This window comes from Hemitrygon akajei, chromosome 10, assembly GCF_048418815.1.
Source record: "Hemitrygon akajei chromosome 10, sHemAka1.3, whole genome shotgun sequence".
NCBI classification, from domain to species: Eukaryota; Metazoa; Chordata; class Chondrichthyes; order Myliobatiformes; family Dasyatidae; genus Hemitrygon; species Hemitrygon akajei.
Window position 1 is genome coordinate 177,735,704 of NC_133133.1, and position 24,243 is coordinate 177,759,946.

Below are 24,243 nucleotides of genomic sequence, written 5' to 3' on the forward strand. Positions count from 1 at the left end.
GGGAAGAAGAGGAGAGCGGTAGTGATAGGGGACTCGATAGTCAGGGGTACAGACAGGAGATTCTGTGGTCGCAACAGAGCCTCCCGGATGGTTTGTTGCCTCCCTGGTGCCAGGGACAGGGATGTCTCTGATCATGTGCACAGCATTCTGAAATGGAAGGGTGAGCAGCCAGATGTCATGGTACACATCGGTACCAATGATGTAGGAAGAAAGAGTGAGGAGATCCTGAAGAGTGAGTATAGAGAGCTTGGTAGGAAGTTAAAACCCAGGATCTCGAGAGTGGTAATCTCAGGATTGCTCCTGTGCCACGTGCCAGTGAGGGTAAGAGTAGGATGCTCTGGCAGATGTACACGTGGCTGAGGAACTGGTGTACGGGGCAGGGTTTCAGATTTCAGGATCACTGGGACCTCTTCTGGGGCAGGTGGGACCTGTACAAGAGAGACGAGTTACACCTGAGCTACAGGGGGACAAATATCTTTGCAGGAAGGTTTGTTAGTTCTATTGGAGGAGTTTAAACTAGATTTGCAGGGGGATGGGAACCAGAGTGCCAGAGCAGATAGAGGAGCAGGGGTGAAAGTAAATGATGTTAAAGTTTCATGCAAAGTCACAAATAGAAGGGTTGTGAGTGGTGGTATTAATCTTCTGAGGTGTCTCTATTTCAATGCGGGGAGTATTGTGAGGAAGGCTGACGAGCTGAGGGTGTGGATTGACACATGGAATTATGACATTGTAGCCATTCGTGCAACTTGGCTACAGGAGGGGCAGGACTGGCAGCTTAATGTTCCAGGGTTCCGATGTTTCAGACGTGATAGAGGCAGAGGGATGAAGAGTGGGGGGGGGGGTGGGTGGCATTGCTAGTCAGGGAAAACGTTACAGCAGTGCTCAGGCAGGACAGATTAGAGGGCTTGTCTACCGAGACCATATGAGTGGAGCTGAGAAACAGGAAAGCTATGACCACATTAATGGGGTTGTATTATAGACCACCCAATAGTCAGTGAGAATTGGAGGAGCAAATCTGCAGAGAGATATCAGACAGCTGCAGGAAACAAAGTTGTGATAGTAGGGGATTTTATTTTCCACATATTGATTGGGACTCCCATACTGTTAAAGGCCTAGATGGGTTAGAGTTTGTAAAATGTGTTCAGGAAAGTTTTCTAAATCAATATATAAAGGTACCGACTAGAGAAGATGCAATATTAGATCTCCTATTAGGAAACGAGTTAGGACAGGTGATGGAAGTGTGTGTAGGGGAACACTTTGGTTCCAGTGATCATAACACCATTAGTTTCAACTTGATCATGGATAAAGATAGATCTGGTCCTCGGGTTGAGGTTCTAAACTGGAAAAAGGCCAAATTTGAAGAAATGAGAAAGGATCTAAAAAGCATGGATTGGGACAGGTTGTTCTCTGGCAAGGATGTCGTTGGTAAGTGGGAGGCCTTCAAAGGAGAAATTTTGAGAGTGCAGAGTTTGTATGTTCCTGTCAGGATTAAAGGCAAAGTGAATAAGAATAAGGAACCTTGGTTCTCTAGGGATATTGGAACTCTGATAAAGAAGAAGAGAGATGTATGACATGTATAGGAAACAGGGAGCAAATAAGGTGTGTGAGGAGTATAAAAAGTGCAACAAAAAAAACTTAAGAAAGAAATCAGGAGGGCTAGAAGAAGACATTAGGTAGCTTTGGCAGTCAAGGTGAAGGATAATCCAAAGAGCATCTACAGGTATATTAAGAGCAAAATGATAGTAAGGGATAAAATTGGTCCTCTTGAAGATCAGAGTGGTCAGCTATGTATGGAACCAAAAGAATTGGGGGAGATCTTAAATGGGTTTTTTGCATCTGTATTTACTAAGGAAACTGGCATGGAGTCAATGGAAATAAGGCAAACAAGTAGTGAGGTCATGGACCCTATACAGATTGAAGAGGAGGAGCAGCGTATTCCCTCGGATCTTGAAGGAGACTAGTGTTGAAATTGCAGGGGCCTTGGCAGATATATTTAAAATGTCGGTATCTATGGGTAAGGTGCCAGAGGATTGGAGGATAGCTCATGTTGTTCAGTTGTTTAAAAAAGACTCTAAAAGTAATTCGGGAAATTATAGGCCAGTAAGTTTGACGTCGGTAGTAGGTAAATTATTGGAAGGAGTACTAAGAGATAGGATCTACAATTATTTAGATAGACAAGGACTTATTAGGGAGAGTCAACGCGGCTTTGTGCGTGGTTGGTCATGTTTAACAAACCTATTAGAGTTTTTCGAGGAGGTTACAAGGAAAGTGGATGAAGGGAAGGCAGTGGATATTGTCTACATGGACTTCAGTAAAGCCTTTGACAAGGTCCCGCATGGGAGGTTAACTTGGAAGATTCAGTCGCTAGGTATACATGGTGAGGTAGTAAATTGGATTAGACATTGGCTCAATGGAAGAAGTCAGAGAGTGGTAGTGGAGGATTGCTTCTCTGAGTGGAGGCCTGTGACTAGTGGTGTGCCACAGGGATCAGTGCTGGGTTCATTGTTATTTGTCATCTGTATCAATGATCTGGATGATAATGTGGTAAACTGGATCAACAAATTTGCTGATGATACAAAGATTGGAGGTGTAGTGGACAGTGAGGAAGGTTTTCAAAGCTTGCAGAGGGATTTGGATCAGTTGGAAAAATGGGCTGAAAAATGGCAGATGGAGTTTAATACAGACAAGTGTGAGGTATTGCATTTTGGAAGAAAAAACCAAGGTAGAACATACAAGGTAGATGGTAGAGCACTGAGGAGTGCAGTAGAACAGAGGGATCTAGGAATACAGATACAAAATTCCCTAAAAGTGGCGTCACAGGTAGATAGGGTAGTAAAGAGAGCTTTTGTTTGGCCTTTATAAATCAAAGTATTGAGTATAAGAGTTGGAATGTTATGGTGAGGTTGTATAAGGTATTGGTGAGGCCGAACTTGGAGTATTGTGTGCAGTTTTGGTCACGGAATTACAGGAAGGTTATTAATAAGGTTGAAAGAGTGCAGAGAAGGTTTACAAGGATGTTGCTGGGACTTGAGAAACTGAGTAACAGAGAAAGGTTGAATAGGTTAGGACTTTATTCCCTGGAGCGTAGAAAAATGAGGGGAGACTTGATAGAAGTATCTTAAATTATGATGGGTATAGAGTATTGGAAGCGGGCAGCGGAGTGAGAGGCAGCAGAGTGAAAGGACTTTGGCACCACGGGCTTCAGTGGTAACGGGACAAGGTGAGGCAGTTGTTAATTGCAAAAGGAAGTAGTATGTGTGTGAGGCCAGTTTTCTGTGGTCAGTGTCAGATGTGGGAGGTCCTGGAGTCTCCCGGCATCCTGGACGGCCACATCTGCACCCGGTGCATTGAGATGCAACTCCTAAGGGACCGTGTTAAGGAACTGGAGCTGCAGCTCGATGACCTTCGTCTGGTTAGGGAGAGTGATGAGGTGATAGAGAGGAGTTACAGACAGGTGGTCACTCCGGGGCCACGGGGGACAGAAAAATGGGTCATAGTCAGCAGAGGGAAGGGGAAGAGTCAAGTACTAGAGAGTACCCCTGTGGCTGTACCCCTTGACAATAAGTACTCCTGTTTGAGTACTGTTGGGGGGGGGACAGCCTTCCTGGGGTAAGCGACAGTGGCCGTGCCTCTGGCACAGAGTCTGGCCTTGTGGCTCAGGAGGGTAGGGAAAAAAAGAGGAAGGCAGTAGTGATAGGGGACTCTATAGTCAGGGGGTCTGACAGGTGATTCTGTGGATGCAGGAAAGAAACTCAGATGGTAGATTGCCTCCCAGGTGCCAGGGTCCGAGATGTTTCTGATTGCGTCCAAGATATCCTGTGGTGGGAGGGAGAACAGCCAGAGGTCATGGTACATATTGGTACCAATGACATAGGTAGGAAAAGGGAAGAGGTCCTGAAAGAAGACTACAGGGAGTTAGGAAGGAAGTTGAAAAGCAGGACCTCAAAGGTAGTAATCTCGGGATTATTGCCTGTGCCACACGACAGTGAGAATAGGAGTAGAATGAGGTGGAGGATAAATGCGTGGCTGAGGGATTGGAGCAGGGGGCAGGGATTCAGATTTCTGGATCATTGGGACCTCTTTTGGGGTGGGTGTGACCTGTACAAAAAGGACGGGTTGCACTTGAATCCCAGGGGGACCAATATCCTGGCAGGCGGGTTTGATAGAGCTGTTGGGGAGGGTTTAAACTAGTTTGGCGGGGGGGGGGGGGGGAATCAGAATGTGAGTGCAGGGATTAAGGTAGAAGGACAAGGGCATGATGCTAAGAGTTCTGAGTTGATGAGGAAGGACAGGCAGGGGACAGAACATAATTGTAGCCAGTTAAAGGGGTTGAAATGTGTCTATTTCAATGCTAGGAGTATTAGGAACAAGGAGGATGAACTTAGAGCATGGATTAGTACGTGGAACTACGATGTTGTGGCCGTTACTGAAACTTGGTTGGAGGAAGGGCAGGATTGGATGATGCAGGTCCCGGGGTTCAGGTGTTTTAAAAGGAATAGGATGGGAGGTAGAAAAGGGGAGGGGAGTGGCATTGCTGGTCAGGGGTGGTATCACAGCTATAGAAAGCTGCAGAGGGAGTGTCCACGGAGTCGGTCTGGGTGGAAGTCAGAAATAGGAAGGGATCAATCACTGTACTGGGAATAGTCTATAGGCCCCCAAATAGCAGATAAGCAGGCAGATTTTAGAATGGTGCAGGAAATACAGGGTAGTAGTTATGGGTAATTTCAACTTCCCTCATATTGACTGGCACCTCCCGAGTGCAAGAGGGATAGATGGGGCTGAATTTGTCAGGTGTGTTCAAGAAGGATTCTTGACACAGTATGTGGATCGGCTGATGAGAGGAGAGGCTATACTGGATCTAGTTCTGGGTAATGAACCTGGTCCGGTGACAGACCTCTTGGTGGGGGAGCATTTTGGTGAGAGTGACCACAACTCCCTTAGCTTCAGCATAGCTATGGAAAGGGATAAAATCAGATGAAATGGTAAAGTGCTTAACTGGGGAAAGGCTAACTTTGAAGGGATGAGGCAGGAACTAGCGAGAGTAAATTGGAAACAGATGTTCAAAGGGGAAAGCACAGAAGTAATGTGGGAGAAGTTTAGGGACCACTTGAGCTGGGTTCAGGATAGGTTTGTCCCACTGAAGCAAGGAAAAAATGGTAGGAAAAGGGAACCGTGGCTGATGAAACACGTGAGGCAACTCGTCAAGAGGAAAAAGAAGCATATTTTAGATATAAGAAGCAGGAAGTAGGAGGGGCTTATGAGAAATATAGGAAGGAGCTAAAGAAATAGGAAATAGGAAATATAGCCAGGAAGGAGCTAAAGAAAGGACTTAGGAGAGCTCGAAGGGGGCATGAGAAGGCCTTGGCATGTAGGATTAAGGAGAACCCCAAGGCGTTCTATGCGAATGTGAAGAATATGAGGATGACGAGAACAAAGGTGGGACCGCTAAAGGATAAAGAAGGCAACATGTGCCTGGAGGCGGAGGAGGTTGGGGAGGTCCTAAATGAATACTTTGCTTCAGTATTCACAAGCGAAAAGGATCTTGATCAGGATGAGGTCGAAGTTGAGCGGGCCTGTGTGCTGGACAATGTGGAGATTAAGGAAGAAGAAGTGCTGGATCTTCTTAAAAACATTTAGATTGATAAATCCCCAGGGCCAGATATGATACACCCCAGGTTGTTGTGGGAATTGAGATAAGAGATCGCAGGAGCATTAGCTATGATCTTTGAATATTCTTTGGCTACAGGGGAAGTGCTGGAGGACTGGAGAATGGCAAATATAGTTCCCTTGTTTAAAAAAGGTAATAGGGAGAAACCTGGGAACTATAGACTGGTGAGTCTTACGTCGGTGGTCTGCAAACTATTAGAAAGGATTCTCAAGGATTGGATCTACGAGCATTTGGAGAAGTACAGTCTACTCATGGATAGTCAACATGGCTTTGTGAAGGGAATATCGTGCCTCACGAACCTGATTGAGTTTTTTGAAGAGGTAACAAAAGAAATTGATGAGGGTAGGGCAGTGGATGTAGTCTACATGGACTTTAGCAAAGCATTTGACAAGGTCCCTCATGAGAGACTTATCCAGAAAGTCATGAGGCATGGGATAAGTGGAACCTTGGCTGTTTGGATAAAAAATTGGCTTAAAGGAAGAAAGCAGAGGGTAGTTGTGGAAGGAAAGTATTCTGCCTGGAGGTCGGTGACTAGTGGAGTGCTGCAGGGATCTGTCCTGGGACCTCTGCTATTTGTTATTTTTATAAATGACCTGGATGTAAAGGTGAAAGGATGGGTGAGTAAGTTTGTGGATGACACGAAGATTGGAGGAGTTGTGGATGGAGCTGTAGGTTGTCGAAGGTTACAAGAGGATATAGACAGGCTGCAGAGTTGGGCAGAAAAATGGCAGATGGAGTTCCACCCATAAGAGTGCCACCCCACCTCCTTTGCCTTCCTGCCTATCTTTCCATATTACCTGATACCCTTGGATATTTAATTTGCAGTCATCTCCACCTTGCAACCAGGTTTCTGTGATGACCACTGAATCATATGCCTTGGTACTGATCTGTGCCACAAGTTCACTAACCTTGTTTCTAATACTACAGGCATTTAGATAAAGTGCCCTTATACTTATTGTCCTTTTAGAATCTAGTGACCTAAGGTTGTAAAAGTAGGTGATTTTAATTTTCCACAAATTGACTGGGACTTGCATACTGTAAAAGAACTAGATAGGATAGAGTTTGTCAAATATGTTCAGGGAAGTTTTCTTAATCAGTACATAGAAGTCCCAACAAGAGAGTGTGTGATACTTGATCAGTTTTAGGGAATGAGACAGGGCAGGTGACAAAAGTGTGTGTTGGGGAACTCTTTGAAACTAATAGCATTGTGATCACTAGATACAAAGTAAATACGCAAAATGGTCTATTTGGTCTGTGGGTTGAGATTCTAAATTGGAGAAAGGCCAATTTTGATGGTATCAGAAAGTGTGGATTGAGACAGGCTGCTTTCTGGGGCAAAGGTGTATTTGGTAAGTGGAAGGTCTTCAAAAGCAAAATTTTGAGAGTATAAAGCTTGTATGTGTCTGCCAGAATAAAAACTAAATAAACGTTTGTTTATAAGTTGTAGGGAACCTTGATTTTCAAGAGATATTGAGGTCATGGTTGAGAAACCATTTGCATAGCAAGTATAGGCAGGGAGGAACAAATGAGGTGCTTATGGAGTACAAGAAAACAAGAGAACACTTGAGAAAGAAATCAGGAGGGCAAAAAGAAGGCACGTAGTTACCCTAGCAGACAAGGTGAAGGAGAATCAATCCTAAGCGATTCTACAGATAGGTTAAGTGCAAAAGAATTGCAAGGAACAAAATTGGTCCTCTGGAAGTTAAGAATGGAATTCCATGTGTGGGGCTAAAACAAATACGGAGATCTTAAATAATTTTTTTGCATCTGCATTTACTCAGAAGACGGACACAGTCTACAAAAGTGAGGCAAAACTGCATCAACTTCATTGACCCTATACATATTACATCCTTAGAGACAGGAGAGGTAACAGAGGATTGGAGGGTGTTCCACTGTTTAAGAAAGAAGTGAGGCAAAGTGGCATCAACTTCATGGACCCTACGCAGATTATAGAGGAGAAGATGTTTGCTGTCCTGAGGCAAATCAGGGTGGATAAATCCACAGGACCTGACAAATTGTTCCCTTGGACACTACAGGAGGTAAGTGCTGAAATTGTCGGGGCCCTAGCAGAGATATTTAAACCATCCTTAGCAACAGGAGAGGTATCAGAGGATTAGAGGATACCCAACATTGTTCCGCTGCATAAGAAAGCCTCTAAACATAAACCAGGAAATTATAGATAATTGAGTCTGACATCAGCTGTGGGAAAGTTATTAGAAGACATCCTTACGAACCATACATATAAAAATATTTTGATAGACATGGACTGATTAAGGATAGTCAGCATAGCTTCATGCATGGTAGATCTATAATCTTATAGAGTTTTTCAAGCAAGTTACCAGGAAAGTTGATGAAGGCAAGGCAATGGATGGTTTCTACATGGACTTCAGCAAGGAATTCGACAAGGTCCTGCATGGAAGGTTGGTCAAGAAGTTTCAGTCGCTCAGCATTCAAGACGAGGTAGTAAATTGGATTAGTCATCGGCTTTGTGGGAGAAGCCAGAGAGTGCTAGAAGATAGTTGTGTCTATGACTGGAGGCCTCTGACTAGTGCAGTGCCACTGGGATCCATGCTGCATCTGTTTTTGGTTGTAATAAGACCAGAAGACATAGCAGCAGAATTAGGCCATTTAGCCCATCGAGTCTGCTTCACCACTCAATCAAGGCTGATCATTTTCTCCCCTCCTCAACCCCATTTGACGGCCTTCTCCTTTAAACTTTGATGCCATGTTCAATCAAGAACCTATCAATCTCTGCCTTAAGTACATCCAATGACCTGAACTCCACTGCTGCCTCTGGTAGCAAATTCCACAAATTCACCACCCTCTGGCTAAAGAAATTTCTCTACATATCTGTTTTAAATGGACTCCCCTCTATCCTGAGGCTGTGCCCTCTTGTCCTAGACTCCCCCACCATGGGAAACATCCTTTCCACATCTACTCTGTCCAGGCCTTTCAACATTCAAAAGGTTTCAATGAGATGCCCCCTCACCCTTCTGAATTCCAGTGAGTACAGACCCAGAACCATCAAACATTCATTGTAAGATAGCCCTTTCATTCCTGGAATTATCCTTGTGAGCCTCCTCTGGACCCTCTCCAATGCCAGCACATGTTTTCTTAGATGAGGAGCCCAAAACTGTTCACAATACTTGAGGTGAGGCCTCACCAGTGCCTTATAAAGCCTCAGCATCACAACCCTGCTCTTACATTCTTGACCTCTTGAAATGAATGCAAACATTGCATTTGTCTTTCTCACCACCGACTCAATCTGCAAGTTAACCTTTACGGTGTTCTTCACAAGGACCTCCAAGTCCCTTTGCATCACAGATGTTTGGATTTTCTCCCCATTTGGAAAATAGTCAGCACATTTATTTCTTTTACTAAAGTGCATGACCATGCATTTTCCAACATTGTATTTCATTTACCACTCTCTTGCCCATTCTCCTAATCTGTCTGTCCTACTGCATCCTACCTGTGTCCGCAACATTACCTGCTGCTCCACCAATCTTTGTATCATCTGCAAACTTGGCAACAAGCTATCTCTTCCATCATCTAAATCATTTATATACGGCATAAAAAGAAGCGGTCCCAACACTGACCCCTGCCGAACACCACTAGTCACTGGCATCCAACCAGACAAGGATCCTTTTATTCCCACTCGCTGCCTCCTACCAATCAGCCAATGCTCTAACCATGTCAGTAACTTTCCTGTAATACCATGGGCTCTTACCTTGGTATGCAGCCTCATGTGTGGCACCTTTTCAAAGGCTTTCTGAATGTCCAAATATACCACATCCACTGCACCCCCTTTAACTATCTAACTTGTAATCTCCTCATGAATTCCAACAGGTTCGTCAGGCTAGTTTTCCCTTAAGGAAACCATACTTATTTTGTCGTATCTTGTCCTGTGTCACCAAGTACTCCATAACATCATTCTTAATAATTGACTCTAACATCTTTAAAATCACTAAAGTCAATTTAACTGGTCTATAATTTCCTTTCTGCTACCTTCCTATTTTTTTTAAAGAGTGGAGTGACATTTGCAGTTTTCCAGTCCTCTGGCACCATGCCAGAGTCCAAAGATTTTTGAAAGATCATTGCTAATGCCTCCACAATCTCTACCCCAACCTCTTTCAGAACTCTGGGGCGGCAGTTCATCTGGTCTGGGTGATTTATGTACCCTTAGGTCTTTCAGCTTTTTGAGCACCTTCTCCCTTGTTATAGTAACTGCACTCACTTCTCTTCACATCTGGCACACTGCTAGTGTCTTCCACAGTAAAGACTGATGCAAAATACTAATTTAGTTCATCTGCCATCTCCTTGTCCCCTGTAATTATTTCTCCAGCCTCATTTTCTAGTGGTCCTACATCCATTCTCATCTCTCTTTTGTTTTTTAACATACTTGAAAAAAACTTTTACTATCCACTTTGATATTATTTGCGAGCTTGTTTTCATATTTCATCTTTGCCCTTCTATTGATTCTTTTAATTGCTCTCTGTAGGATTTTAAAAGTTTCCTTATTCTCTATCTTCCCACTAATTTTTGCTTTGTTGCATGCTCTCTTTTTTGTTTTTACATCAACTTTGACTTCCCTTGTCACCCACAGTAGTACTATTTTGCCATTTGAGTATTTCTTTGTTTATGGAATATATCTGTCATCGACCTTCCTCATTTTCCCTAGAAACTCATGCCATTGCTGCTCCACTGTCATCCCTGCCAACATTTCCTTCCATTTTATTTTGACCAACTCCTCTCTCATACCACTGTAATTTCCTTTACTCCACTGAAATACTGCTACATCAGACTTTACTTTCTATCAAATTTTAAATTGAACTTAATCATGTTGTTTTTAAAAGAGCAAACATGAGGAAATCTGCAGATGCTGGAAATTCAAACGACACACACAAAATGCTGATGGAACACAGCAGGCCAGGCAGCATCTATAAGGAGAAGCACTGTCGACGTTACAGGCCGAGACCCTTCGTCAGTCCTGAAACATCGACAGTGCTTCTCCTTATAGATGCTGCCTGGCCTGCTGTGTTCCACCAGCATTTTGTGTGTGTTGTTTGAATTTCCAGCATCTGCAGATTTCCTCGTGTTTATCCATAGATAGTGTCCTGTCTCCCAGTGCCATGAATTAAAATTCCTGTCCCTCAGTGCCATATGCTAACCCCATGTCCTGCCCTTAGTGTCATGTGTTAAAATCCCTCAACCTATGTCCTATTCCCCAGTTTTAGGTGTTAAAATTCCTGACCCCAGGTCCTGTCCTCCCGTGCCATGAGTTAAAATTCCTGTCCCCCAGTGCATATGCTAAAATTTCTAACCCCATATCCTGCCCCTAGTGTCATGTGTTAAGATTCCTGTCCCCCAGTGCGCCCATGTTCTGTCCCAGAGTATATGTTAAAATTCTTGTCCTCTAGTGCCACGAGCTTTGAACAGCAGCCAATCAGCATTCGAGATTGATCAGCACGAACAAATTAAAGTAAGGCAGGGGCAAGTGGAGCGTCTATCATTAGATAGGGCAGAGTTAGAGTGTTGATTTTGAGACCTGAGCTCTTCAAGTCTTCAGCAAAGAGAAGCTTCCTGACGAAGGGTCTCTGTCCGAAATGTCGACAGTGCTTCTCCTTATAAATGCTGCCTGGCCTGCTGTGTTCCACCAGCATTTTGTGTGTGTTGTTTCAATCATGTTGTGATCACTTTCTCCTCAGGGCTTTTTACCTTAAGCACCCAATCCAGTGTAGCTAGTAGGCTCAATGACAAACTGCTCTAAAAAGTCATCTCTGTCCTTTTGACATGCCTTTTCTATTTACTGTTGTAATCTGTGGTCCACACCCCAGCTACTGTTGGGAGGCCTGCCATCAGGGTCCCTTTAAACTTGTAGTTTCTTAACTCAAACCACAAGGATTTAACATCTTCCGATCTGACATCACATCTTTCCATTTAATGTCATTCTTTACCAGCAGAGCCATGCCACCCCCTCTGCCTACCTTCCTATCCCTTCAATACAACGTGTAACCTTGGACATTCAGTTCCCAACTACAACCATCCTTCAGCCATGATTTAGTGATGGCCACAACTTCATACCTGACAATCTGTAATAGTACAAGATTATCCACCTTATTTCTTATACCCCATGCATTGAGATATAACACATTGAGTATTGTATTTGCTACCCTTTTTGATTCTGCATCCCTGATGCACTGATACTCACCCTGCTGGCTGCAATTTTGTCCTGTCTGCCTGCCCTTTCCTGACAGTCTAACTGTCCGCTATCTTTGTTTCTTTTTGCCATCCATCCTATCCTGAGTCCCTTCATTTCAGTTCCCACCCCCTGCCAAATTAAGTTAAACCCTCCCCAACAGCTCTAAAAATCCTGTCCACAAGACTGTTGGACCCCTTCTGGTTCAGGTGCATCCCATCCCTTTTGTACAGATCATATCTCCCCCAGAAGAGATCCTGATGAACCAAGAACCTGAAGCCCTGCCTCCAGAACCAGCTTCTCAGCCATGCATTTTTCTGTCAAATCATCCTGTTTCTACCCTCACCAGCACATGGCACAGGTGGCTGACAGATATTACTATCCTGGAGGTCTTGCTTCTCAGCTTTTTACCTTGCTCTCTAAGTTCTCTCTTCAGGACATCTATATCAATAATCTGAATGATAATGTGGTTGTACTGGATCAGCAAATTTGTGGATGACAGCAAGATTGGGTGTGTAGTGGACAGAGAGGAAGGCTATCATGGCCTGCAGAAGGATCTGCATCAGCTGGAAAAATGGGCTGAAAAATAGCAGGTGGAATTTAATGCAGACAAATGTGAGGTATTGCACTGTGGTAGGACCTACCAGGGTAGGTCTTACCCAGTGAACGGTAGGGCACTGAGGAATGTGGTAGAACAAAGGGATCTGGGAATACAGGCCCATAGTTTGTTGAAAGTGGTGTCACAGGTAGATAGGGTCATAGAGAAAGCTTTTGGTACATTGGCCTTCACAAATCAATGTATTGAGTACAGAAGATGGGATGTTATGTTGAAGTTGTATATCAGACATTGGTGAGACCTAATATGGAGTGTTGTATGTAGTTTTGGTCACCTAGCTACAGGAAAGATGTAATTAAGGCCGAATACAGAGAAAATTTACATGGATGTTGCTGGGTCTGGTGGATCTGAGTTATAGGGAAAGATTGAATAGGTTAGGACTTTATTCCTTAGAATGTAGAAGATTGAGAGGGGATTTTATAGAGATATATAAAATTATGAGGGGTATAGATAGGATAAATAGAAGCAGCCTTTTTCCACTGAGGTTGAGTGGGACTACAACCAGAGGTCATGAGTTAAGGGTAAAATGTGAAAAGTTTAATAGGTCTCAGGTTACTTGGAAAAACATGATAAAATAGGCCACAGTCAGCATGGTTTCCTCAAGGGAAAATCTTACCTGACAAATCTGTTGGAATTCTTTAATGAAATAACAAGTATGATAGACAATAGAGAATGGGTTGAGGTTGTGGATTTTCAGAAGGCCTTTAACAAAGTGCCACATGGGACTGCTTAACAAGCTATGAGCCCATAGCGTAAATTACAGGAAAGATTCTTGCATGGATAAAGCTGTGGCTGATTGGCAGAAGGTAAAGAGTGGGAATAAAGGGAGCCTCTTCTGGTTCGCTGCCGGCATTTAGTGGTGTTCCACGGGGGTCCATGTGGGCACCGATTCTTTTTATGTTATATGTCAATCATTTGGATGATGGAATTGATGGCTCTGTTTCAAAGTCTGCTGACAATATGAAGATAGGTGGAGGGTCAGGTAGTTTTGAGGAAGTAGAGAGGCTACTAAAAGACAGATTGAGAGAATGGGTAAAAAAGTGGCAGATGGAATAGTGTCAGAAAGTGTATGGACATGCATCTTGGTAGAAGAAATGAAAGGGCTGATTATTTTCTAAATGGAGAATGGTGCAAAGGGACTTGGGAGTCCTTGTGCAAGATTCCCTGAAGGTTAATTTACAGGTTGAGTCTGTGGTGAGGAAGGCAAATGCAATGTTAACATTCATTTCAAGTGGACTAACAAGGTCAGTGAACTTGTGGCATAAATCAGTGTAAAGAGGTATGATTTAGTGGACATTACGGTGGTTGCAGGGTGGGTAGGATTGGGAAATAAACAGAGAGAAAAGGGGGAGGTGATGGGTGCGTAAGGAAGTAAGGTGAGAGAGGGAAAAGGATATGGGAAATGGTGAAGGAGAGGTGGAGTGGGGGGGCATTACTGGAAGTTTGAGAAATTGATGTTCATGCCACCAGGTTGGAGGCTACGCAAATGGAATACAAGGTGTTGTTCCTCCAACCTAAGTGTGTCACGACAGTGAAGGAAGCCATGGATGAACATATCAAAATGGGAATGGGAAATGGAATTAAAATGGGTGGACATTGGGAAATCCCACTTTTTCTGGCAGATGAAGCATAGGTGCTCAGCAAAGCGGTCTCCCAATCTATGTCAGGTCTCACCTATATACAGGAGGCCACAGTAGTTGGCCCCAACAGACTCACAGGTGAAGTGTTGCTGCACCTGGAAGAACCGTTTAGGGCCCTGAATGGTAGTGAGGGAGGTGGTGTAGGGGTAGGTGTAGCATTTGTTCCACTTGCAAGGATAAGTGCCAGGAGGAAGATCAGTGGGGAGGGACGAATGGACAAGGGAGTCATGTAGGGAGCGATCCCTATGAAAATCAGAAAGTGGGGGGGGGGGGAGGGGAGAGAAAGATGTGCTTGGTGGTGGGATCCTGTTGGAGATGGCGGAAGTTCCAGAGAATTATGTGCTGGACACGGAGGCTGGTGATGTGGTAAATGAAGGTGAGGAACCCTATCCCTCTGCTGAAGGGCCTGTTTCTGCTCTGTACTTTTCTATGACCCTCTGACTCTATTCCAGTCTCCAGTCCTAAATTCTGAGCAGTGCAGTACTTCAAGAAGATATTTCATCACCAACTACCCAAGGTAATAAGACAGGCAATAAATGCTGGCCTTATAATAGGACATGTCCAATTAATGAATTACTAAAAAAAATTTGCAACATGCGCTTTCAAAAAGCAGATCTTTAGAATTTGTTGACATTAATATTTTCATGTTTTTGTTAACATATTTTCTCATGTCCCTTACTGAATAGCTGTTCTTTATGCTAATTATGTTGAATAAATATAGCATTTTCTTTGCTGCACATATGGCTTGAAAATCTGTTCTATTGAAGTGTAAAGTACAAATGAAATTATCAAGATTATTCAGGTCTTCTGGGTCCCATCTTTTCCATAAAACTGCCTCATTAAACTGAATTTTCCCGAGTTTTAAAATATAGAGAGAATAAAAATATTCCCTCTTCTAGTGAAGGATTTTTTTTTGCATCATCATTGGGAACTACAACAGCTTGCAGTTTGAGTGTTGACCTACTTAAACTGGGCTGCCTCTGCAGTAGGTTGAAATGATGCTAAATTAATTTGGGGCATAGTTGAGCCAGCAAATATTGGGACAGCGACAGAATTTCACGTCAAATGCTGGTGATAATAAACCTGATTCTGAGAAGAGGAAATCGCATGATAAATTTAAGAAAGGTATGCAATTATACAGTCACAATAAAGCAGTGTATTAATTACCTTAATATATCCTTGGAAAATACGGGCTTTGAAGGCAAAAAGAAAACACAAAGCTGGGATTTGGAATAAACAGCAAGCTGCTGGAGAAATGAGGTTCAGTAGCATCCTTGGGGGCAAAGGAATAATCAGTGTCAGGTCAAGACCCTGCTTAAGGACAAAGAAGGGTTGTAATTCCCAAGAACCTCCTTGGTCAGTCTTTCCAACCTTATGCTCTGTGTCTAGTTCAGGGATGAAAGTGCTGCTGGTGGAGTCAGTTTCAATGGGGTATGGTATCATCAGGTTTAGCAAAATAACAGCAAAAACAGGAACATGCTAACATTCAAAACACTGAATGGGGACAGATGAACTTGTCAGATGGAGAGTTATGCTCAGATAGACTGACAAAGGCTAGCTAATGAAATGGCAAAATAAGCATAAGATAGTTTGATGGGCTGAAGGGTCGGTGTTCATGCTATATTGCTATGTGGTTCCATCTTATCAATTAGACCAGCGACATTCCCATAATGATTGGATGAAAGGCATCCACAGATGGAGCGTTCTGAATAGTTCCATGAAACAGGCAGAGGAAGATCATGATGAATGTATGATTCATAATTTAGTGTGGAACCAAAAGCAAATACTGCAGATTTTCAAAATATGAAATAAATCAGAAAATACCAGAAATATCAGCAGGTCAGGCCACATTGGTAAAGAGAGAAAATGGTGTAGTCAATGGATTTCCAATAGAATGTTTCATTTGAATAAAGGTCATAGATCTAATCAGTAACCATCTCTCTCTATAGATGCTGCCTGGCCTTCTGAATGTTTTCAGCATTTTCTGTTTAATTACATTGGAAAGGCAAGGGAAGTGTAGAACTGAAAATGAAAGTAAAAGCACAAAAAAAAACTGATTATGAAAATAAATTATTGAATAAAAGAAAAAGGTCCAAAAACTCTCCCATACACATAAGAAATAAACGGGGAGTTGAAGGGTAGGGCTGATTCAGAACTGAGAAAAAGATTTTGTGGAAGATGGGATATTGAACAGAATTTTGTTAATGCCATGATTTAAGAGGAGGTAGCAGAGAAATTAATTGGATAAAAATAAGTAAGATGGCAATGTTGAAAATAGAAAGCTACTTTGTGCAGATGGGATGTACCCTTAGTTTATCTGTATGTATTGATGAGATGTGGGTGTTGCTGGCAGAGACAGAAACGGCTGCATTCTCTAATTCTGCTCAGCTGCTTTTCAAACTGCAGCAGTGCCTCTGGTTATCAGCAAGAACAGCAGAAACATCCAGGGCCATGCGTCATGATTGAGAGGTAAGATCAGAAATGGTGATGTTCAATGATAATTGTAGAATGTCTCGGCAAATGACACAGCCCAGCCTAGATCTAGCAAATCTGTGTCAACAGGCTCATTAACAGCAACTGATATTCAAGAACAAATATCACCAGACAGTGATGATCTTTAAGCAGAGCCCAACCACCCACCCAGGGCACTCATGGTATTACCACTTCTGCACCCCACATCCTGGGGATCAGCATTGATTAGAAGTTCAACCAGACCAGCTACATAATACAATGGCCACAAGAGCTGATCCAAGGCTGCAGTTACTGTCTTGCTCCTCACAACCCAAATCCTTTCCACCATTTATGTCAGGAATGTGATGGGAGACTTCCCAGGTGTTAAGATGAGTGCAGGTCCAACATCTCTGGAGAAGCTGAAAATCAGTATGGACAAAGCAGCCATAACAGCAATAGTACTTACTGAAAGACAAGACAGACCCTCACCCTTCCGCCCACGGGATGGACACACCCGAGTCATTCATTACTTCCACCATTGTGCAGTGTTACAGTTACTGTCCCATATATTGAACAATACTTCCCACTAACTCATCCCAACTCTACCACTACCAAAGATAATGGCAGGAGATGAACGTAAGCATCACCATCTGCTTCCCTCCGATACCAACAAGGGGGCTTGAAAAAAATCGTCTGGGACGAAATCTTGGAACTCATAGCAGCACAGTGGGGCTGCGGGGATTCAAAGGGTCGGCTCACCCCTATCCACTCGGGGCAATTAATGTAGGCATTGGCCATGGTGGAGACAACCACACACCCACTTGCATCTGCCCGGACCGTCTAACGAGCACTGAACCCACTGGCTCAGAGTCGCCAAGACGTGGGCAGATTTGGGAAGGGTGGAAGATGCCAGGTTTGACTTCCTAGCCAGTAGTACCAGAAAGTAATGATGTGATTCAGATTTTTGACTTTGCTACCGAGTGTTTTCCTGCAGAGTGGATGCATTTTTCGAGCTATAAATAGCGCCGCGCCCCAGATTCTGCTCACTGCAAACCCACCAACTCCCCTAGAGATACGCTCGGGACGCGCCGAACCGCGGAGTGAGACCCGTTCCGGGTGCGCAGACTGACTCAACCGGTAATCGGAGCCCTTGCAACGATTCCACGGGGAACCAAGAACTCTGCCCGTGGGATCCGGGAGAGGGAATGGGGCTGAAACAGGAAGCGGCACCGAAATACTTACGGGGAGCCGCGAAAGACCAGGGACTGAGTGAGAGAGCGACGACAGGAACCCGAACAGACCGGGAACAAGTACAGGACAACGGCGGACAGGGTACTGGACTGGGACTGGGACAGACCAGAGAAAGGGATAGAGATCCGTGCAGACTGCACCCGCAACGGCTCTTACCTCGGTGCCGCCCTCGGCGACTCGCGGTGCCCGGCGGAGGATGCACCGGCTCGAGTGCCGGGTTCCCATCGGTGCTCCAGCCCGCTGAACGACAACAGCGCCGGCCGCCCGGCTCCACTCTCGGGGGCGGTAACCAGCGCGGCTTAGGGCGCCCCGCCTCCCCGGCCGCCCCTGGGGACCGAGACACAGGCTCGGAGGAGGAGAGAGCCCGGCTCCGTCCCGAACTGAAAGCTGGAACCCAGAGTGATCGTGTCAGGAACGGGGGACAAATGGTGGTTGCGTTACAGGTGACTTTCTTCCACAGTCCTCGGAGAGGCCGACAGGTGCACTCTCCACGAATGATGAAAGTTCACGGGATGATTCTTGGATTAGGAGACTCCTCCTCCGAGGACTTCTCTGGGATTTAGAAGAATTAGAAGCGCTCTCACTAAAACCCACAGATCCACCCCTGGTAGAGTAGAAATGTTTAGACAGGGCAAAATGACAAAAGTGTGTTGAGGAACTATTGTTCCGAGGGCATAACCAGTGACCATCAGCGGTCCATTAAAACAGAGTGAAAGATGAGCTTTGGAAATGCCCTGTAATTGGTCATCAAATTACCTGACCCGGATTCTCCGGACAAACATAAAATATGGGAACAGACTAAGGTAATTCAGCCCGTCTGGTCTGCTCCGCTGTTCGATCAGAGCTAACTTACTTTTTCCCCCTCTCCAATCCTTCTCCCGATAACCTTTCACGCCCTAACTAATCAAGAAACTATCAACCTCCACCTTAAATATGCCCAATGATCTAGCCTCCCCGGCCATCTGTAATGATGAGATCCACAGATTCACCTCCTCGAGCTAAAGAAATTCCTCTTCATCTCTGTTCTAAATGAATGTCCCTCTATTCTGACGCTGTGCCCTCTGGTCCTGGACTCGCTCACCACAGGAAACATTCGCTCCACTTCCACTCCATTGAGGCCTTTCAACATTCGGTAGGTTTCAGTGAGATCCCCCGCATTCTTCTGTTTTCCACCGAATACAGGCTCAGAGCTATCAAACGTTTCTTACACCATAACCCTTTCATTCACAGAATCATTCTCGTAAACCTCCTTTGAACCTCTCCAATGTCAGCACATCCTTTCTTAGATAAGGTGTCCAAAACTGTTCGCATTCTTCAGTGCCTTTGAGAGCCTCAACACTACGTCCATGCTTTTACATTGTAATCCTCTTGAAATGAATGCTGACATCTCATTTGCCTTCCTCACCACTGACTCAACCTGCAAGTTAACTTAGAAACTGAGAAAACCTACAGCACAATACAGACCCTTCAGCCCACAAAGGTAACATGTCCTTACCTTAGAACTACCTAGGGTTACCCACAGCCCTCTATTTTTCTAAGCTCCATGTATCTATCCAGGAGTCTCTTAAAAGACCCTATCATTTCCACCTCCACCACAGCCACCGGCAGCCCATTCCACGCACTCACCACACTCTGCTAAAAAAAACTTAACCCGACACCTCCTCTGTACCTACTTCCAAACACCTTAAAACTGTGCCCCCTTCTGCGAGCCATTTCAGCCCTGGGAAAAAGCCTCTGACTATCTGCACGATCAATGCCTCTCATCATCTTGTACACCTCTATCAGGTCACCTCTCATCCTTCGTTGCTCCAAGGAGAAAAGGCCGAGTTCACTCAACCTGTTCTCATAAGACATGCTCCCCAAACCAGGCAACATCCTTGTAAATCTCCTCTGCATCCTTTCTATGGTTTCCACATCCTTCCTGTAGTGAGGTGACCAGACCGAGCACAGTACTCCAGGTGGGGTCTGATCAGGGTCCTATATAGCTGCAACATTACCTCTCAGCTCCGAACCTCAATTCCACGATTGATGAAGGCCAATGTACTGTATGTTTTCTTAACCACAGAGTCAACTTGTGCAGCAGCTTTGTGTGTCCTATGGACCCGGACCCCAAGGTCCCTCTGATCCTCACACTGCCAAGAGTCTAACCATTAATACTATATTCTGCCATCATATTTGACCTACCAAAATGAACCACCTCACACTTATCTGGGTTGAACTCCATCTGCCACTTCTCAGCCCAGTTTTGCATCCTATCAATGTCTTGCTGTAACCTCTGACAGCCCTCCACACTATCCACAACACCCCCAACCTTTGTGTCATCAGCAAATTTACCAACCCACCCCTCCATTTCCTTACCCAAGTCACTTATAAAAATCACAAAGAGTATGGGTCCCTGAAGCACACCACTGGTGACCAACCTCCATGTGGAAAATCACCACTATGACCACTCTTTGCCTTCTGTGGGAAAGCCAGTTCTAGATCAACAAAGCAATGTTCCCTTGGATCCCACGCCTCTTACTCTCTCAATAAGCCTTGCATGGAGTACCTTACCAAATACCTTGCTGAAATCCATATACACTACATATAATGCTCTGCCTTCATCAATGTGTTCAGTCACATCCTCAAAAATTTCAATCAGGCTCATAAGGCACGACCTGCCTTTCACAAAGCCATACTGACTATTCCTAATCATATTATGGCTCTCCAAATGTTCATAAATCCTACCTCTTAGAATCTTCTCCATCAACTTACCAACCACTGAAGTTGGACTCACTGGTCTATAATTTCCTGGGCTATCTCTACTATCTTTCTTGAACAATGGAACAACATGTGCAACCCACAAATCCTCCAGAACCTCTTCCATCCCCATTGATGATACAAAGATCATCACCAGAGGCTCGCCAATCTCCTCCCTTGCTTCCCACAGTAGCCTGGGATACATCCCGTCTGGTCCTGGTGACTTATCCAAATTGATGCTTTCTAAAAGCTCCATCACATCCTCTTTCTTAATATCTACATGCTCAAGGTTTTCAGTCCACTGTAAGTCATCCCTACAATCGCCAAGATCATTTTCCACAGTGAATACTGAAGCAAAGTACTCATTAAGTATCTCTGCTATCTCCTCCAGTTCCATACACACTCTTTCACTCTCATGTTTGATTGGTCCTATTCTCTCACGTCTTATCCTCTTGCTCTTCACATACTTGTTTAATGCCTTTGGATTTATCTTAATCCTGTCTGCCAAAGCCTTCTCATGGCCCCTTCTGGCTCTCCTAATTTCTTTGTTAAGCACCTTCCTGCTAGCCTTAATATCTTCTAGATCTATATCATTACCTAGTTTTTTGAACCTTTCATAAGCTCTTTTGTTCTTGACTAGATTTACAAAAGCCTTTGTACATCACGGTTCCTGTACCCTACCATCCTTTGCCTGTCTCATTGGAACGTACCTATGCAGAACTCCAAGCAAATATCCCCTGAACTTTTGCCACATTTCTTCCATGCATTTCCCTGAGAACATCTGTTCCTAATTTATGCTTCCAAGTTCCTGCTTGATAGCCTCATATTTCCCCTTACTCCAATTAAACGCTTTCTTCACTTGTCTGTTCCTATCTCTCGCCAATGCTATGGTAAAAGAGATAGAATTGTGATCACTATCTCCAAAATACTCGCCCACTGAGAGATCTGACACCTGACCAGGTTCATTTCCCAATACCAGATCAAGTATAGCCTCTCCTCTTGTAGGCTTATCTACATATGGTGTCAAGAAACCTTCTTGAACACACCTAACAAACTCCACCCCATCTAAACCCCTTGCTCTAGGGACATGCCAAACGATATTTGGGAAATTAAAATCTCCCACTACGACATCCTGTTAATATTATATCTTTTCAGAATCTGCCTCACTATCTACTCCTCAATGTCCCTGTTTCTATTGGGTGGTCTATAAAAAACACCCAGTAGATTTATTGACCCTTTCCTGTTTCTAACTTCCACCCACAGAGACGCAATGGACAATCCCTCCATGACTTCCTCCTTTTCTGCAGCCGTGACACTATCTCTGATCAACAGTGCCACGCCCCCACCTCTTTTGCCTTCCTCCCTGTCCTTTCTGAAACATCTAAAGCCTGGCACTCGAAGTAACCATTCCTGCCCCTGAGCCAGCCAAGTCTTTGTAATAGCCACAACATCATAGCTCCAAGTACTGATCCACACTCTAAGGTCATCCACTTTGTTCATAATACTCCTTGTATTAAAATAGACACAGCTCAAACCATTGCTCTGAGCATGTCCCTTCTCCATCACCTGTCTATCCTCCCCCTCGCACTGTCTCGAAGCTTTCTCTATTTGTTTGCCAACCTCCCTTTCCTCCGTCTCTTCAGTTTGGTTCCCACCAAACAAAATTTATTTTCCCATTCACCTAATCAGTCCAAATTCTTCTGCAGAGTCCCTGTTTCCTCAACACTACATGCCACTCCACCTATCTTTGTATCATCCACAAACCTGGCCACTAAGCCATCAATTCCATCAACATATAAAAAAAGTGGTTCCAACACATACCCCTGCAGAACACCACTAATCACCAGCAGCCAATCCAAAAGGGCTCCCTTTAATTCCCACTGTTTGCCTCCTGCCAATCTGCCAATGCTCTATTCATGCTAGTGAGGTGAGGGCCTCCGTCGGTCAGAATTGACCATGGATATTGCATCCTAGCTGTCTAGATATGCAAGCCTGAGCAGTATGATATGGAGACCAAGCTGTTACCCAGATAGCAAGCTCCCCCTCTCCACACATCTGATGAACCCAAAGGAACGGCAGAGACCAATACAGTTTAGTACCAGCAGCATCGAAGAAGTTGCCTATCAGAATAGAACTAACTCCATGTAGGACTGCCTTAGGGACTCAACTCTGGATTTTTCCTTCGGGGGTTTACTCCTGAAGCCTTCTCCATGAGTGGGTATTGCCGCAAGGCAGCGGTGGTTTGAGATCAGTGTTTTCCTTCTCCTACCACAAATGAAGGAAAATATGCAGATGCCTGAAATCCGAGCAGCACACACAAATGCTGGGGAAACTCAGCAGGCTAGGCAGCGTCTATGGAAAAGAGTACAGTCAACGTTTGGTTGGAGACCCTTCAGCTCCCATGACTATCATATCATTGCCCTTTTCTATCTCCCGTTGTAATTTGAAACCCATATCCTGACCTCTGCTTGGGGGCCTGAACGTAATTCCGATCAGGATCTTTTAACCCTTGCAATTTTGTAACTTTTTTTTGTAATTTCTTTTTTTATTGAAGTTCATCATCAAACAAACATTTCCATAAGATGTATTTCAGATATTGTACATATATATCATATAGACATATATGCCACAAATATTCACATAATATTTATCTGAGGTATATAATTATAGAAAAGAGAGGAAAGAAGGAACAAGTGAAAAGAGAAAACTATGTACAAGTAGGGAGTGATTTTTTTTTACAACATATTCATTGATTTGTGAGGATAAAATCAGGCCTATGAGGTGTAATGTAGTTAAACCATTTTTCCCCAGTATGAATCAAATTGTTCCAACTTACGATTAACAGATGCTGTTTGTCGTCTCCATTTTGTAAATGTCCATTGTAATTTCCATCCATGCATTTAAGATTGAGCTCTCCTGTGATAACCATTTCCTAGTAAGAGTCTTTTTACCAGCCAGCAGCAGTATATTCATTAAATATTTATCTCTTTTTGTCTCTATTTATGTTTTAACCATTCTTGAGTTATATACCCAAAATATATGGTCTTACTGTCTAAGGGTATTTCATATTTAAAGATGTCTTGTAGGGCATTGTGTATCCCACTCTAATAGTCTTTGCTAACAGGGCATTCCCAGAAAATATGATAATGGTTTGCATTTTGATTTCCACAATTTCTCCAGCAAACAGGGAGGTTACTATCATAATGGGATTTCTGAGAGGGTGTAAAAAAATATCTTATCAAGTTTTTCCATCCAAACTCCCTCCATTTCTGTGAACTGGTACACTTCCATTGATACCTCCATATTATTGTCCATTCTTCCTCAGATATAATTATCCCTCCTTCCTTCTCCCATTTTGTTTCAATGTAAGAAGTCGAATGTGATTTAAGATTTGACAAACCCTTATAAATGCTTGAAATGATTCTACTACCATTATCTGAATTACATGCTTTTTGAAATAGCTCTATCAAACACGTTCATACCTTGGTTACATTTTTAACTGTCCTATTAACATATTGTTGCATCTGTAAGTACTGATAAAAGTCTTGTTTTTCTAATAAGTACTTCTCTTTAAGCATTTCAAAACTGAACAGTGTTCCTTCTTTCGTTATATTGCAAAGAACTGTTATTCCTTTAGCTGTCCAGTCCTTAAGTCTAGCATCCAGATTATTCGGCGTAAAAT

At 43.8% G+C, this 24,243-nt stretch overlaps 1 protein-coding gene across 6 annotated transcripts in view; it reads right to left on the minus strand.

The window, feature by feature from the left end:
• LOC140735008 (protein arginine N-methyltransferase 1-like) overlaps positions 1–18,306 on the minus strand; it is a 152,636-nt gene extending 134,330 nt beyond the window's left edge. The window contains exon 1 of one of the 6 annotated variants that reach the window (XM_073059820.1): positions 17,979–18,306. Coding sequence is in view for 1 of the 6 variants with exons in the window: in XM_073059818.1 (XP_072915919.1) it covers positions 17,979–18,047 (69 nt within the window). In the remaining 5 variants the exon portion in view is untranslated. Of the gene's footprint in view, positions 1–17,813; positions 17,902–17,978 lie in introns of those variants that run through there. The other 5 variants (XM_073059817.1, XM_073059819.1, XM_073059815.1 and 2 more) reach the window with 5 other exon arrangements.
• Between the last annotated feature and the right edge of the window lie 5,937 nt (positions 18,307–24,243).